A 16,653-nucleotide genomic window follows, 5' to 3' on the forward strand; every position below is an offset into this window, starting at 1 on the left:
ACGGTTCCCTTACAACCACCTCAACCATCAGTGGTAATACACACAGATGCCTCCCTGGAAGGATGGGGAGGCCATTCGCAAGAAAGGAAAGTGCAAGGGAATTGGTCGCACCAGTTCAAAACCTTTCACATCATCATCTTGGAGGCTATGGCAGTCTTCATAACGGTAAAGAAACTATCCCCTCGCAAGTCAGTCCACATCAGACTGGTCTTGGACAACGAGGTGATAGTAAGATGTCTAAACCAACAAGGCTCAAGATCACCTCACATCAATCACATGATGTTAGCCATCTTCTACCTGGCAAGGAAGAGATGGCAGTTATTAGCAATTCACCTGCAAGGGTTCCACAATGTAACGGCGGATGTTCTGTCCAGGCGAAAGCTGATAGAGACAGAATGGTCCTTAGACACAGACTTATTCTCCTTCATCTCGGAAAAAATCCCAGAACTGCAGATCGACCTCTTCACAACGAGCGACAACAAGAAACTACCTCGTTATGTAGCGCCCTACGAGGACCCTCAAGTAGAAGCGAAAGACGCCATGTCTCTTGACTGGAACAGATGGAATTGAACCTACCTGTTCCCACCAACCAATCTCCTGCTGAAAGTCCTCGACAAGCTAAGATCCTCCAGAGGAACAGCGGCAGTAGTGCCACCCATATGGCCCAGAAGCAATTGGTTCCCTCTAGTTCTAGAATTGAAACTGAAGCTGTTTCCTCTGCCGAACCCAGTCTTATCCCAACTGGTTCAGAGGTAGACTGTCTACGCTTCACCCTCGAGAACCAACAACCTACATCTCATAATTTTCTCGCCCTAGCAGCCAAGAAAAGGTTTGGTATCTCAAATGAGAAGATCGACTTCATACAAGTCAAGTTCAACTAGGAGACAATATGAATCTGCGCTCTGAAGGAAGATGTCTCTGTATGCCCAGTAGAGTGTCTTAAGGTCTATCTTTGAAAAACTTTAGACATCAAGGATGGACAGCTCTTCCGAGGCAAAACCTCAGGATCAAATTTATCTCTAAAACAACTGAGGACGAAACTCACCTACTTTATTCGCAGAGCGGATCCTGACAGCACACCCGCAGGTCACGATTCAAGAAAAGTTGCTTCTTCGTTGAACTTCTTTCAACACATGGACTTTGAGAGGCTCCGCTCGTATACAGGGTGGAAATCATCAAGTCTTCTATAAACATTATGCGAAGCAAGTGCACGAGATAAAACACTTTGTGGTGGTGGCAGGTAGTGTCATAAAACCTGTCGTCTAGTGCTACGATGAACAGTGGACTGTTTTGGGACTCAACAGTGTATCGGGTGAATAGGTGTTAACACCCTCGAGTGTAATACCTTCTAGTGAAAATCACTATGGTGATTAATGGACTGTTCTATACAGGTGCAGAATCTAATCAATAACACCAGTGCCGTGTGAACATTTGAACACAGTGTTGAAGTATATCCAACATCTAAGTGAAACTAAGCAAAATTAGCTTCACATTAACTGAGTGGCATTTTAACAAATGAATTAATATATGTATATTCTTCCCTTACAGATCAAAAATATATACATAACCATGATATTTACATATGCAAGGCTAGATTTCTTCTCCTGATACATTATTATTAATTTATTTTGCTTATGAAAATAAAAAAGAAAAAATGTATCTGCATCTTCTTTTATCCTCAGTATTAAAATAAAAGATTCCAAAGTTTTTCTATTTTTCCTTAAATAGATATCTTGATGGTAATGATTTCCAAAGTACAGCTAGGTAATCTCAAGGAGTTTCCCTCATGTCCTTACGGAAATACAAACTTTGAATCCTTATAGTCGAAGTCGACAATTTCCCTGCAGGGGGCAGGAAGCCCTAAGCTAGTTCCAAGCTTAGTGGATATGACAAACAACGGTAATGTCATATATAAGGATCTAGGAGACCATATAAAGAATTCATTCAAAGTAAAGGCACTTAAACAAACCCACAGATATAGTACTTTCAAGTTAATTCTCTGGAAAGCTTCCATCAGGATGACATGGCCGAGCCCCAAAAACAGATTTTGAGCAAAGTGAAAAATTTATTTTTGGGCAAGATAGCCATGTCGTCCTGATGGACCCAACCTTCTTTCTTAAAATGACCCCACCCGAAATTACTCTATCTGCGGTTACTCCTGCTTAAATGCAACTAGGAATGGTGGGCCGTAGTAATATAGGGAGGGGGGTCCACCGGGTACCTTGATAACGGCTCCCCTTTCGTTCACCACTCTACCTCTCAAAGAGTTAAATCTATTCGGGGTGAAGATTGCTATTTGTCGTATCAAAATATACGTCTCCTGATATCATGCGACATCCTTGAATATATATTAAGGATACTCGTGCCAGGAGTTGGAATTCTGGAGACCTATAGTTAATTCTATGGGAGTATCACTGTAGCAAATAACCCTTAGAAAGCTACCTAAAGGAACCTTCCATCAGGACGACATGGCTATCTCACCCAAATATAGATTATTCACTTTGCTCAAAATCCGTCTTTTGTTCATAGCGAGAAGTGCACCAAACAAACAAAAACCCAAGTAGAAGAGAAGGAGCCCAAAATAATCTATCATTGAAATTATTATCTAAATTATTTGAATTATTATTTGTCATCATTGTCTTGGTTGTCATCAAATTCATCGTCATTGAGGCAGAGAGCAGCAGCAGCAGAACCTATAGGCATGCAAAGCCAAAAGTGACTGGTCTTTGACAAATAGGTGGACAGGACTATCCCTCTAGCACCAACTATCATTTCCTAACTACCTTCTTTATAAATCAAAGAGTGTTCCAACTCACGCTAAAGCATTTCCTGATTAAAGGATGAAAGGTTTATCTTTGTGTTAGAACAATTATGAGGTCACATGCAGGACATTACTGAGTTAGCTATCATCTGTACAACTCGAACTATAAAAATATTTGAGAAACCTGATAAATCTCTAAAACTTATCACACTAAAGAAATTATAAAAATAATTAATGTATATCACCTGAAAGATGGCATATGGGCAGACCATCAGTCCATGTATCATTATTCCTTAACCCAGTCATCCCCAGTGATGATGGCTTTATAGCTTGTGATGGCATCTTGGCACGCTACAATTTTGATAATGCCTGTGGATATAGCAATGATGAGAAAATCTAATACATTCTAAATTTAATTACTTTCAACTTATTGTCTATGTACATTATATCAAATATCAAAAGTACAGATAATTTGTACTTTTCCTTAGTATATACAGTAACCATGATATTTTTTGGCTCGAGCCATGTCGTCTGATGGAAGTTCCCTTCGACTGCTTCCTACTGTAAAATATTTCTGTGAGTGATACTACAAGAGAATTACCATCAGGTATCACGGGGTTCCAACCCCCGGAATGACTATCCGTAGATATTGTGTATAATCAGGGACATACCCTAAGATTACCATAGATATCTGCACCCCCAATAGGCTTTACCTAGCCTAATCCACTAAGGGGAAGGATAAGTGAGGAGCCGTTACATATCCTATCACCTTTCGGTGCTCCCATACGTCTCTGGCGCTCCATTCCTTTGTTCGCAGCTTCACGCTACTGTTCTATTGTTTGTTGTGCACTCTTTATCAGTTTATTTTGAAGATTTTCTTCGTATGATGGCTTCCTCTTCTTCGTCTAAGTTGAGTACCTACCCCTCTTTGCAGTTTGATTTAGCTGTAAATGATTTGGATCCCTACGGGGAAAATTATCTAGCTTTTTTGATTGTGGAAGCCTGAGCACTTTGAGTCCAGCTAGCTTGGCCGTTGGGTTTCATACCCGATCGTCCTTATTTTCGTGTTTACTTGTTTTATTGTGTAAGATTCACGTTAGCTAGTAGTTTTTTATCGTTGCGCCACTTTGGGCTCTACTTTAAATTTGTATTTACATTGCATTTTGTAATTTATGTTTTTTGTGGGTGCGTGTCAGTTTTGGTTATACTCACCAGGATAATTTAGCTAGCCCTGAATCTCCAAAAGCTGCCCAAAATTTAATCACACTGGCAACCCTGCTACCTCCTATTCTGTGCCCTCCTTGGAAATGCTGTTGGTTGAACCAGCTGTCAACTCACCTTAAAAATCAGTTATGGGCTAACAGATATGGGAAGGCTAGGTGGGGACTAGTTAATTATCCAGTAGGTATTATTAATATTTCTTTTTTTGGGCTCAGGCCATGTCATCCTGATGGAAGGTTCCTTTCAGTAGCTCCCTAGGGTATATTTGACTACAGTGATATTCCCAGAGAATTTAACTAAAGGACTCCAGAATTCTAACTTCTGGCGCGAATATCCTTAAAGTTTCCTTTTAGGATATCGCATAATATCAGGGGACGTATAGCAATCTGCACCCCGCATAGCGTTTACGCTTCGAGGGGGAAAAGTGGCAAAATAAAAGAGGAGCCATTACAAAATTCTCCTCCTCCGTTACTGTTTGAGTACTTAGATGGCGCCACAATCGTCGGCCATCTTTATTCCTTTCTCTGTAGTGCGTTAGCTCAGTGATTTTTCCCAGTGCGCTTTTGTTATTTTGGATTATAATGCAATCTTCAGCGTCTTCTGCCTCTGGAATGTTGAGTATCTAATTCTTATATTGTATAAATTTAGCTCTGGCCGTAATGTAAGGATTTAACTTGAAATAAACTATGTTTTTGCCAGAGCTATTGCCTGGACCGGAGGCGCCTTCGGCGCTGTCGTTCGTAACGCATGTGATATTTAGTTAGCCAGAACGACTTTCCAGGTATAATAGCTTAAATAAATATATTTAGCTATGTAGTCTTCATTGCTAGGAATTTTCTATATTATGACGATAGTATTCTTTAGTTTCGGCGAATTAGGTAGCCGATCTTGTTGACGCTAGGCTTCCTAGCCTAGGTGTTTTAGATTACTCTCTTGCACGATATAATAGGCGTTCTTGGTGTTATTAATTTTAAATGAAGATATTAGGCAATTTATACATATAAGATATATGGATTGCATAATAATTTTCCTCTTCCAAGATAGTATACGAAAGAGCTTCGATGAGTCAGGTAGTCGATCTCACTATCACTAGGCTAATAGCCTAGTGGCTTTAGTATACTTTCATACGATCTCCCCGGTTACCTCTATGTAAAAGGTAATCCCTTCTTCCCTCTGAGTGTAGCCTATGGCTACAATCCTAGCCGGTCTTGCCTTGAATTGTGATTCTGGTAAGGTTAGGCTAGGGTTTTCTGCCCCTTTACCAAGCCATTGTTGATGAGCTTTGGGTTTGGGCTAGAACCTCAGAGTACTTGTCGTGTGCCGGCAGCTGTCCAATATGGTGAATGTACTCCCCTGCTGGAAGTAGTTGGTTGGCATAGGAGGCATTGCCCCCTAGACTGCACTTGGAGGGGTCATGGGATCCCCTTCTCCCTGTGGTCTAGCGACTAGTCCTGTGCCTCCAGACCCTAGGCTGAAGAATAGTGATTATTCTTTGGCCTAGGATGGCGCAGGCATGGGAACTCTGTTTCTCTTTTAGTTAGGTGACAGCTTGATGATGCCGGTCCCATTACTGTATTGGCAGACCCTAGGCTGGAGAATGTACTCTCCTTATGCCTAGGATGGCACCGATACTGAAACAGAGTTTCCTTTTTGTGTGGTAGGGACGGCATGCCGCCGGCTCCTCTCACAGCTTATACAGGACCCTTTTCCTCGTCCCTTTCTGTCCTTTGGTGATTGCCTAGCTATCACATCTCTGTGTCCGCTGTCCTACAATCTCACCGATTGCCGGAGGGTTGTAGGTCCGGCTCGGTCTTCTGCCTATATGGCCTAGTCGTTCAGCTTCCCTATGGGACATGATGTTCTGGGATAGCTGTTTCGGCAGGTCTAGCTGCCGGCAGGAGACCCATTTGCCTTAGAGTGTTCTTCAGTCCTCCCTCGGGCTGCCATCCGCTGCCTTTGTCCGACTGATACCGGTATAGCTGCGGATGGGTGGAAGCTTGATCACATGTTCTCCCCTTCCATTAGAACCCTCATTCAGGAGGAAGGTAGTGATACAATGGGTAGTGCTGCTACTCTTTCATCACCCTTCACTCCTTCCTTTCTCTCTCTCTAATGGCTAGTGCCGCCGACTACTAATCTACCTGGCAGCTGCCGGCTACTAACCTTGCCGGCAATATGCAGGCTAGACTTGTGGTCCGACAGCCATTGATTCATTGTCACATCTGACTCTGCCGGCGAGAGCCAGCAGTGTCTGTACTTGGCCACTACCCGGTCACATTGAATGATGGCTGGGATGGTGTGCCTTCAGTCGGTGATCCGCCAGCAGTTCGGTGGGTCACCGGCAAGTCGGCGGGCTGCCGGGTATACATAGTGTCTGTACTTGGCCACTACCCAGTGACATTGAATGATGGCTGGGATGGTGTGCCTTCAGTCGGTGAACCGCCGGCAGCTGGCGAGTCTCCGGCAAGTTAAATTAAGTCTAAGTACTAGCCTTGCCGGCAGCACGCCGGCAGTAACTGTTGTATATGAATATACAGTAGCCAGTACATTTGTAGTATAGAGCATACTGCAGACAGAAAACTATGGTATTTAATTACACAGTAGTCAAAGTTTTCCAACATACTCTATGCATCCAGGCGCAGTCTATTGTTGAGACCTAATAGAATTGGGAAAGGAATTCCCTTTTCTTTACACTGATTGTTGATCAGTTTCTTTAATCCTCATTATTAACTCTTTTGGAAGTGGGTGTTGTTTACCCTAATCTATCCTTGTGGGCTAGAATCTTCCATTGGGCCTCTTATAGAGGATACCCTAGAATTAATAGTGAGGAAGGTCACAGCAATTGGCTGGGCGGGTACCACATGTACGTGTCTTTCCTATTTCATTTCCAGCTTACCTATCCTAAGCTATATGCAATAAAATAGAATGGAAATTGTTATTATACTGTAATACTTATTAAAATATTCATTAGTCTAATGAGATAGACCACAATATACTCATTTTATTTTCCTCTCTTTACAGGAAGACTATGTCAAGTGTGACAGTGTGTCTGCAGTATTCGCCGCAGGAACTTTTATGGCCATCTGCGGTGTATGACACACTCCCGCTGTTCCATCACCAAGGGACCTCTAAAATACTGGGACCCACATATATGTACAGTGTGCAAGGACCTGCTGAATGAGGTGTTTGAAAATCCCAAGACAGCAGCGTCAAGGGATGCAGCTCGGGAGAAGTTACGCAAATGGGTTCGTGGTTTTCAAAAGAACCCCACGGGACCTTACCTCCCTAGTGAGCGTATGCGAGCTCTGCTATTCCCCAAAGCATCTGCGGATGCTGTTATTCCTCAGCCTCACCCTGAGATCCCTTGCATCCAGATATCTGTCGACACGGATGTCTCGGATGCGATGAAGTACTTCCATCTAGATAATGAGAAGATGTCAGAGGTGTCAGAGGACACCGAAAAGGACCTTCTGGCAGAAGGTTGAGAAGAGGAGTCAACGGTGGCTCCTGAGACAGAAGAGGAGGAGGTCGAAACAATCTGTTTCGTCGGTTCCTGCCCCATAACCTGTAACCTCTACGTCCTCCGCTCCTGAAACTACGAAGTCGGACGACACTCTGGCTGCCATCAAAAGTTATGATGGAAATGTACAACAAGATCAAGCAAAGGGAAGCTGAACTCAAGAAGGAGATTCTTCGAATTACGATTTCCCGTGGGTCTCAACGGAGGCTCAATGTTAAGGATCTTCCCTCGTGTTCTGAGGTTAACCCATGGAGGCATGACGAGTACATGCCCATAACCAATGGCTAGATCTTCATTTCGGAAAAGCTGGGCACTGTCCCCATTGAAGACGTCGAGTTCTGGCCCAGCTTTGAGTCCTATCCAGACTGCTTTGTTCGTCTTAAGACGGAATCGATTTCCAAGGAGGAAACAAACCTTAAGCAGGTTATAGTGCTTGAATACTCAAAGGCTCAGGCTTTGTTCGCCAGCAGCCTGAAGGACAAGGGCTTCACCAATTCTAAGGTGCTGGCCCTGAGCAAGAAGCATCCCTCTTTTCTTGCTCCTACAGCTATGGTTTTCCCCTTCGCAGAGAAATTGTTCAGGGCAGTGGAAGCAGGGATACATTGCCCTACACTAGAAGAGTGTAGGCCCCTCTCCCTGGCCTTACCATCCGATGATAAACACTGAAAGGACATTCAGCTAACCTTCTCAGTCGGGAAGTTGGAGGCTGATATCGCTGGCCGCCAGTTCAATGAGAACCTCCCCAAGTTGTCTGAGTTTCTCCTACGTAGAGAACAAGACACAAGGGAGAGGCTTTCTGCCTCTCTGTCCCTCCAGGTGTCCATGGAGGCAATGGCCAGTGAACAAAGAACCCCAGACATGTTCATGGTCTTGGCCAAGGCACATTTGGCAACCCTAACCAAAGATTTCTACAGCTTCGTTAGGGCAAAAACGGCTTGTAGACGGTTCGTGTTTGCTTTGGCTGCGGTCAAACACGAACCCAGGAAGTTGATATCTTCAACATCTGGGGGAAAGATCTGCTTCCAAACGATCTAGTCAAGGAAATTGTCGACAAGGCCACCACGGAGAATAGATATCTTCTCCAGAAGTGGGCCATGTCAGCGAAAAGAAAGTCTTCTCCGGATGAGGGTCCCCAACCGAAGAGAAAGACAAAAAGGCCAAGAGTGCCAACTAGCCCTGCAAAACAACAACTTCCCATGACCACGGCGCCACAGATGGTGGCACAGCCCCAACCTACCTACCAGTTGGTACCCCAACAAGTGGTGACTCAGTCACCAGCCTTTACTCCCACCTATGAGAGGTAGACCACTACCTTTCGCCCTAGAGGTAGAGGCTCAGGTAGAGATTCCTCTAGACGTCCCTCTAGAGGAAGAGGAGGTAGGGGAGCAAGCGGTCGAGTAGGCAAGCCCTCTGGAAACCAAAGGCAATGAGATGCTTCCGGTAGGAGAAAGACTCCAACTCTTCCGGGATCGTTGAACCTTCGATCCCTAGCCCCACAGCATAATCAAGAACGGACTAGGCTGGGGGGTGGAAGACAGCTCCACCAGCATTTCCTCAGTTCTTCCAACACTCCACCCCTGTTCTGGAAGAATACGTCCCAGAGCTCTTGAGCAAACAGGTGATCAAGAGGGCAAAGTCCATCAAATTCCAAGGAAGGCTGTTTTGTGTTCCCAAGAAGGACTCACACAAACTCAGAGTCTTTCTGGATTTGTCTCCTCTCAACAAGTTCATCGAGAACATCAAGTTCAAGATGTTAACCCTTCAACACATAAGGGCCCTATTGCCCAAAAGGGCATACACAGTCTCCATAGACATGGCGGATGCCTATTGGCATATTCCAATGAATTGCCAGATCTCCTCCTACCTAGGATTCAGGCTACAAAAAAGAAAGTACGTTTTCAAAGCCATGCCCTTCGGGATAAACACAACCCCAAGGATCTTCACGAAGCTTGCAGAAGCATTCGTTCAACAACTACGCCTACAAGGTGTCCAGGTGGTATCATACCTGGACGATTGGCTGGTGTGGGCAGCATCGGAAGCGGAATGCTTGCAAGCATCCAAGAAGGTGATCCAGTTCCTAGAACATCTAGGATTCAAAATCAACACCAAAAAGTCTCGACTATCTCCAGCTCAGAAGTTCCAATGGCTAGGCATACATTGGGATTTACAGTCACATTGCCTCTCCATTCCATTAAAGAAGAGGAGAGAGATAGCGGGACCTCTCAAGAGACTCCTAAAATACAGTTGGATTTCAAGACGCCAACAGGAGAGAGTGCTAGGCTCCCTCCAGTTTCCTTCAGTGACAGACCCAGTGCTAAGAGCACAGCAAAAAGATGCATCAGGAGTCTGGAGAAGATACGCATCAAACGCTCGAAGAGATCTAAGAAGACCACTACCGATTCAGCTACGATCACTTCTCAAGCCTTGGTCGGAGGCCGGAAAGTTCAATAGGTCAATACCTCTACAGCCGCCTCCACCCTCAGTTGTCATCCATACAGACGCACCATTGGAAGGATGGGGGGGGGGGTCACTCCTATCAATGCAGAACTCAAGGAACTTGGTCCTCTCTGTTCAGGACTTTTCACATCAACATTTTGGAGGCCATGGCAGTCTTTCTCATATTGAAGAAATTTTCCCCTCGTCCTTCAGTCCACATAAGACTGATTCTGGACAGCGAAGTTGTGGTAAGATGTCTGAATCGTCAAGGCTCAAGATCGCCTCAACTAAACCAAGTGATGTTGGCCATCTTCCGACTAGCGGAAAAGAAGAGATGGCACTTATCAGCAGTTCACCTTCAAGGGTTCCGCAATGTGACAGCGGACGCTCTATCCAGGATAGCTCCGATAGTCAGAGTGGTCCCTAGATGCAAAATCATTCTCATTCATCTTGCATCAAGTCCCAGAACTGCAGATCGACCTCTCTGCAAAGAGCGACAACAAGAAACTTCCTCGATACGTGGCTTCGTACGAGGACCCTCGAGCGGAAGCAGTGGACGCCATGTCCTTGGACTGGAACAAATGGACCTGGATTTACCTGTTCCCTCCACCCAACCTGCTGTTGAAGGTCCTCAACAAGCTGAGATCTTTTCAGGGAACAGCAGCCCTAGTGGCTCCCAAGTGGCCCCAGAGCAACTGGCTCCCTTTAATTCTGGAATTACAGCCGACGCTGATTCCTCTGCCGCACCCAGTTCTGTCTCAACAAGTTCAGAAGTCGATTGTCTTCACTTCATTACAGAAAACCCGAGACCTTTATCTCATAATTTTCTCTCCCTAGCAGTAAAGAAAAGGTTCGGGATCTCGAAAAAAAGTATTGACTTCTTGGAGGAATTCAAATCAAAATCTACCAAAAGGCAATACGAGTCATCTTGGAAGAAATGGATAGCTTTTGTCAAGGCAAAGAATCCAAAGGAAATCTCGATGGATTTCTGTTTGTCTTTCTTTATTCACCTTCATGGACAAGGTTTAGCAGCCAACACGATAACTACGTGTAAATCTGCCTTGACAAGACCTTTACTGTATGCTTCCAAATAGACTTGTTTAATGAAATTTTTAATAAAATTCCTAAGGCCTGTGCCACACTTAAGACCCGCAGCTCCTCCAAGGCCCATCTTGTGGTCTCTTGATAAGGTGCTACATTTTGCCTAAAGTTTGGACAATGAGGCTTGCTCTTTGAAAGATTTGACTCAGAAAGTTATTTTCTTGTTTGCTCTAGCCTCAGGGGCTAGAGTTAGTGAAATAGTGGCCTTGTTTAGGGAAGAAGGGCATAGCCAGTTTGCTGAAACGGGTGAGCTAAACCTCTTTCCCGACTCAACGTTTCTCGCTAAGAATGAGCTACCCACTAAGAGGTGGGGTCCCTGGAGAGTCTGCCCTCTGAAGGAAGATGTCTCGCTGTGTCCAGTGGAGAGTCTAAAGGTCTATCTTTGCAGAACTTCAGACTTCAGGGGAGGACAGCTCTTTAAAGGAGAAACATGGGGTTCAAACCTATCACTAAAACAACTAAGGGCGAAGATCACCTACTTTATTCGCAGATCGGATCCTGACAGTACACCCGCAGGTCATGATCCTAGGAAGATTGCTTCTTCGTTAAATTTCTTCCAGCTTATGTACTTCGAGAGTCTTCGCTCGTTTACTGGATGGAAGTCATCCAGGGTGTTCTTTAAACACTATGCGAAGCAAGTTCATGAATTAAAGCGCTTCGTGGTAGCGGCAGGTAGTGTGCTAAAACCTGTTGCTCAGTGCTGCGAGGAACAGTGAATTATGTGAGACTAAAGGGTGTGCATGTTGGCACTTTATAGTGCAACATGGTAGTGAAATGTCATCACGGTGACATTATGGACTGTTCCAATATACTAAGGTGATGTAACATAGACTGAACACTAGCGCCATGTGTTTCTTACACAAGTGTAAATAGATAGATTCTCAGAAAGACATTAAAATTTCTAAAACAAAAAATTTTCATGTGAGGTGGCAGTTTTATTTTTCAGATCAAGCAAGCATTTCTGATTTATTTTATCTTGTCTATGTTATTGAAATGATTTTTCATTTGCATTTTTTACATTGTTGTAAATGTATGTTGAACTTTATTTATTGCTTATCAATAAATACTAATATGCTAGGTGGGTTACATAAAATATGCAACTTCGAGACTTTTTCCGAGTCTAGTTTCACTCTTCCCTGTAGGGGGCAGGAAGCACTAACATAGTATATGATTAGCAGAAATGACATATAACAGTAATGTCATAGGTCTCTTAGGTCTAAAGGACCATGGAAAGATTGTCTTGAAATCGAAAGGCACAACTGGGAAATTCACGATACATTAATGCTCTGGTAAACTTCCATCGGGACGACATGGCCTCAGCCCAAAAAACGGATTTTGAGCGAAGCAAAAAATCTATTTGTGGGTGAGATAGCCAAGTCGTCCTCATGGACCCGCCCTCCTTTCTATGAAAGGCCTTGGCAGGCTCCCTCCCGATATATTACTGTATCTAAAAGTACTGGCTTAATGCTACAAAGGAATAAAGATGGCCGATGATTGTGGCGCCATCTGAGTACTCAAACAGTAACGGAGGAGGAGAATTTTGTAACGGCTCCGCTTTTATTTTGCCACTTTTCCCTCTCAAAGCGTAAACGCTATGCGGGGTGCAGATTGCTATGTGGCGTGTCAAGAATACGTCCCCTGATATTATGCGATATCCTAAAAGGAAACTTTAAGGATATTCGCGCCAGAAGTTAGAATTCTGGAGACCTTTAGTTAAATTCTCAGGGAATATCACCGTAGTCAAATATACCCTAGGAAACTACTGAAAGGAATCTTCCATCAGGACGACATGGCTATCTCACCCAAAAATAGATCCGTTTATTATGCTAATTCCATGTAATGATGTTTACATCGAAATTACTTTTAAAAAGTCCAAATTTGTTCTTCGGTTGTTATCACTTGCCTTGTCAAGCACTAGCGAGGAAATAACAGGTGATGTAAAGGTGACTTCGTATACAGAGTATATTTTATTGGGCTCAAGCCATGTTGTCCTGATAGAAGGTTCCTAATAGTAGCTCCCAAATGTACTACAGTGATATTCCCAGAAAATTTACCTTTAGGTCTCCAGAATTCCAACTCTTGGCACGAATATCCTTAAAATTTCTCTCAAGGATATTGCATAATATCAGGGACGTATATCTTGATACGACACATAGCGATCTTCACCCCGAATAGTGTTTACGCTTCGAGGGGGAAGAGTGGCAAGTTAATTTAAGTCTAAGTACTAGCCTTACCGGCAGCATGCCGGCAGTAACTGTTGTACATGAATATACAGTAGCCAGTACATTTGTTGTATAGAGCATACTGCAGACAGAAAGCTATGGTATTTAATTATACAGTAGTCAAAGTTTTCCAACATACTCTATGCATCCAGGCGCAGTCTATTGTTGAGACCTAATAGAATTGGGAAAGGAATTCCCTTTTCTTTACACTGATTGTTGATCAGTTTCTTTAATCCTCATTATTAACTCTTTTGGAAGTGGGTGTTGTTTACCCTAATCCAGTGTTTCTTAAACTTTTTTGTGCAGCGGACCCTTTTTATCAAAATTACTCATGTAGCGGACCCTTTATTATTATAATTTTCCTCTTGAGTTTGAAAGTGTTTGCAGGTCATAATATACTGAAATTACAACTGAATTATTTATTAATGGCTTATCTTCAACATAAATGTTTATATTTTGCTTAACATAATTTCCACAACATTGATAATTTTGCATACAAATTTTCATGAACTTAACAGCAACGCTTCCTCCTCATATCTCACAACCATACTTAATGCGATGAATGATACTGTTTTTGCTGCCTCACTACTGTTGGAATATCTGGCTCCAGTCTGCTGAGTTTCAGTCGCATGTCGGGTTCGACATTGATTCGGTTGCACTTCTTCGTTTTAAGATCAACCAGTGTAGAAAATCCAATTTCACAGTTGTACGTTGTTGGGAACGGCATCAAGTGTTTCAAAGCAATTTCTGCAAGTCCAGGGTACTCTGGCTGGACTTGAGCCCAAAAATTGGCCAAACTTCTTTCCCTGAATAGGGTCTTCAGTGTCCCACTTGTTGCAATCTCGACAAGATTATCAGATTCTTTTGATGACAGGTTGACACTGACCTTTTCTATATCTACTTTATCTGTAACAAATGGATTTCTAATCCACTCAAAGCTTGGGTCTGGTTCTTCAAAATATTTTCCTAACTCTGAGTGAAAGCCTTGCAGATGGGCTTTGATAGCTTGTGTTGTGTCACCATCTAGCTCTTCCTTGGAAGTAAGCAGGAAATCTGCTAATGAAGGAAAAGACTCAAAATCTTTGTGGTCAATGCGGCCGCACCACAAGTCCAGCTTCATTCGTGTTGCCTGTATTTTGTCCTGCACTTTAAAGATGGTAGTATCTTTTCCTTGCAAAGACAGATTCAATCCTGCGCCTGTCTCCAGTAGCTTGAGCTGAGTTGCACTGTTAGCATGGTTTCTTTCTTCTTTAAGGCCAGTGCTGTCATGGTTGTTATTCTGGAATTCAGTTTTTTTCTTTGTAAGTGAGCCTGTCTTGAGCCACAGATCCATTATCCTGATGCTAAAAAGTAAGCTAGGCTGTCTTCTGATGTTTATCCTGCAAGTAACAAGTAACTTGGCGAGGTCACGAGGTCTAGTATTCGAAATTCTAATCTCAAAAAGGTAGGTAATAACGTTCAACAAATGGCATATAAAAAATCAGTATGTCGTCATAAGCATCCAGATGATTTTCAATACAAAGAGGAGCACAAGCAACTGCCGTGTGTTCCTCACAGCGGCCTTAACGTCAACTGATATGTGGCGGGCGGCTGCACCACCGGGCATCAGTCAGTACAATGTTGCCAAATCATAAACACCACTGCCTTCTATAAAGTTGTTTTTATGTCTTTTTCGGAATTTCGTTGAGGATTTCACCCCAAGGGAGGAAGGCGGCATTACTTAAATTACTTCCATCCCAATGTGACTTAGCCACTGTAAAAAGCCATCAGGATTTGGTGCTACAAAAATAGGAATTTAGGAGGTTTTTGCCGAAAATTTGACTGAAATCGATATTAAAAATTATCCTGCGGACCCCTTGGAATATTCCACGGACCCCTGGGGGGTCCGCGGACCACACTTTAAGAAACACTGCCCTAATCTATCCTTGTGGGCTAGAATCTTCCATTGGGCCTCTTATAGAGGATACCCTAGAATTAATAGTGAGGAAGGTCACAGCAATTGGCTGGGCGGGAACCACATGTACGTGTCTTTCCTATTTCATTTCCAGCTTACCTATCATAAGCTATATGCAATAAAATAGAATGGAAATTGTTATTATACTGTAATACTTATTAAAATATTCATTAGTCTAATGAGACAGACTACAATATACTCATTTTATTTTCCTCTCTTTACAGGAGGACTATGTCAAGTGTGACAGCGTGTCTGCAGTATTCGCCGCAGGAACTTTTATGGCCATCTGGGGTGTAAGACCTCTAAAATACTGGGACCCACAGGTATGTACAGTGTGCAAGGACCTGCTGAATGAGGTGTTTGAAAATCCCAAGACAGCAGAGTCAAGGGATGCAGCTCAGGAGAAGTTACGCTTTCTAATTAATCTCCAGCCAAATCAGAAAGGTTAGAAATCTCGAAGGATTTGGGCCATGGCCGAGTAGGGATTTCATTCTTGGCCAGAAACCTCAGTTGCAAAGAACAAATGGCTTTTCCATTCCGAAAACCAATGTTCCTGCTTAAAGCGTGTACCTCACTAACTCTTTTAGCAGTGGCAAGGCTAACCAGAAACAGAGTTTTCAAGGTTAAATCCTTAAATGAAGCCGAGTGTAAAGGCTCAAATCTGTCACTCATGAGAAATTTAAGGACAACATCCAAATTCCAGGCGAGGGGAGCTGTTTGAATCTTCTTGGTTGTATCAAAAGACCTAAGCAAATCTTGTAGATCCTTATTATTAGAAAGGTCTAAGTTCCTGTGTCTAAAAACCATTGCCAACATACTCCTGTAACCTTTAATAGTAGATGACGAGAAGTTATGTTTAAATTTAAGGTCTAAGAAAAAATCTGCTATCTGGGTTAGAGAGGTACTGGAAGAGGAAATCGTGTTAGTCCTACACCACTCTCTGAATAACTCCCACTTGGACTGATACACCTTGATGGTTGAAGATCTCCTTGCCCTCGCAATTGCCTTGGCTGCCTTCTTCGAAAATCCTCTAGCTCTAGCGAGTTTTTCGATAGTATGAAGGCAATCAGACGTAGAGCTCGGAGGTTTTGATGATATCGGGCCAAGTGAGGTTGTCTGAGAAGATTGGGTCTTATGGGAAGGCTTCTCGGGAAATCTACCATCCATTCCAGTACCTCTGGAAACCAGCTCCTTGACGGCCAGAACGGAGCTATCAGTGTCATTTTGGTCTCTTCGTGGGAAATGAACTTCTGAATCACTTTGTAAAGAATCTTGAATGGAGGGAAAGCATAAACCTCCATGTGTGACCAGCTCATTAGAAAGGCGTCTATTTGCAAGGCTTCGGGATCCGGAACCGGAGAGCAGTAACACTCCAGCCTTTTTGTCTTTGCGGTGGCAAAGAGATCCACGAGAGGACGACCCCATAACCGCCACAGAC

At 43.4% G+C, this 16,653-nt stretch overlaps 2 protein-coding genes across 6 annotated transcripts in view; both read right to left on the reverse strand.

Moving 5' to 3' along the window:
• Window positions 1-16,653, reverse strand: part of LOC137620760 (TGF-beta-activated kinase 1 and MAP3K7-binding protein 1-like) — an 827,205-nt gene that overhangs the window by 777,581 nt on the left and 32,971 nt on the right. For 4 of the 5 annotated variants that reach the window (XM_068351167.1, XM_068351165.1, XM_068351166.1 and 1 more), the window contains exon 2: window positions 3,007-3,130. The exons of the other annotated variant lie outside the window; for it this stretch is intronic. In XM_068351167.1, the coding sequence (XP_068207268.1) occupies window positions 3,007-3,103 (97 nt within the window). In that variant the 5' untranslated portion in view covers window positions 3,104-3,130. The remainder of the gene's footprint in view (window positions 1-3,006; window positions 3,131-16,653) is intronic. 5 annotated transcript variants of the gene reach the window in all.
• Window positions 13,812-14,594, reverse strand: LOC137620970 (zinc finger BED domain-containing protein 5-like). The gene has a single exon (XM_068351411.1). The coding sequence runs from the start codon at window positions 14,592-14,594 to the stop codon at window positions 13,812-13,814; it is 783 nt and encodes a 260-aa protein (XP_068207512.1).

The sequence above is a fragment of the Palaemon carinicauda genome, chromosome 27 (genome assembly GCF_036898095.1).
Source record: "Palaemon carinicauda isolate YSFRI2023 chromosome 27, ASM3689809v2, whole genome shotgun sequence".
Lineage (NCBI taxonomy): Eukaryota > Metazoa > Arthropoda > Malacostraca > Decapoda > Palaemonidae > Palaemon > Palaemon carinicauda.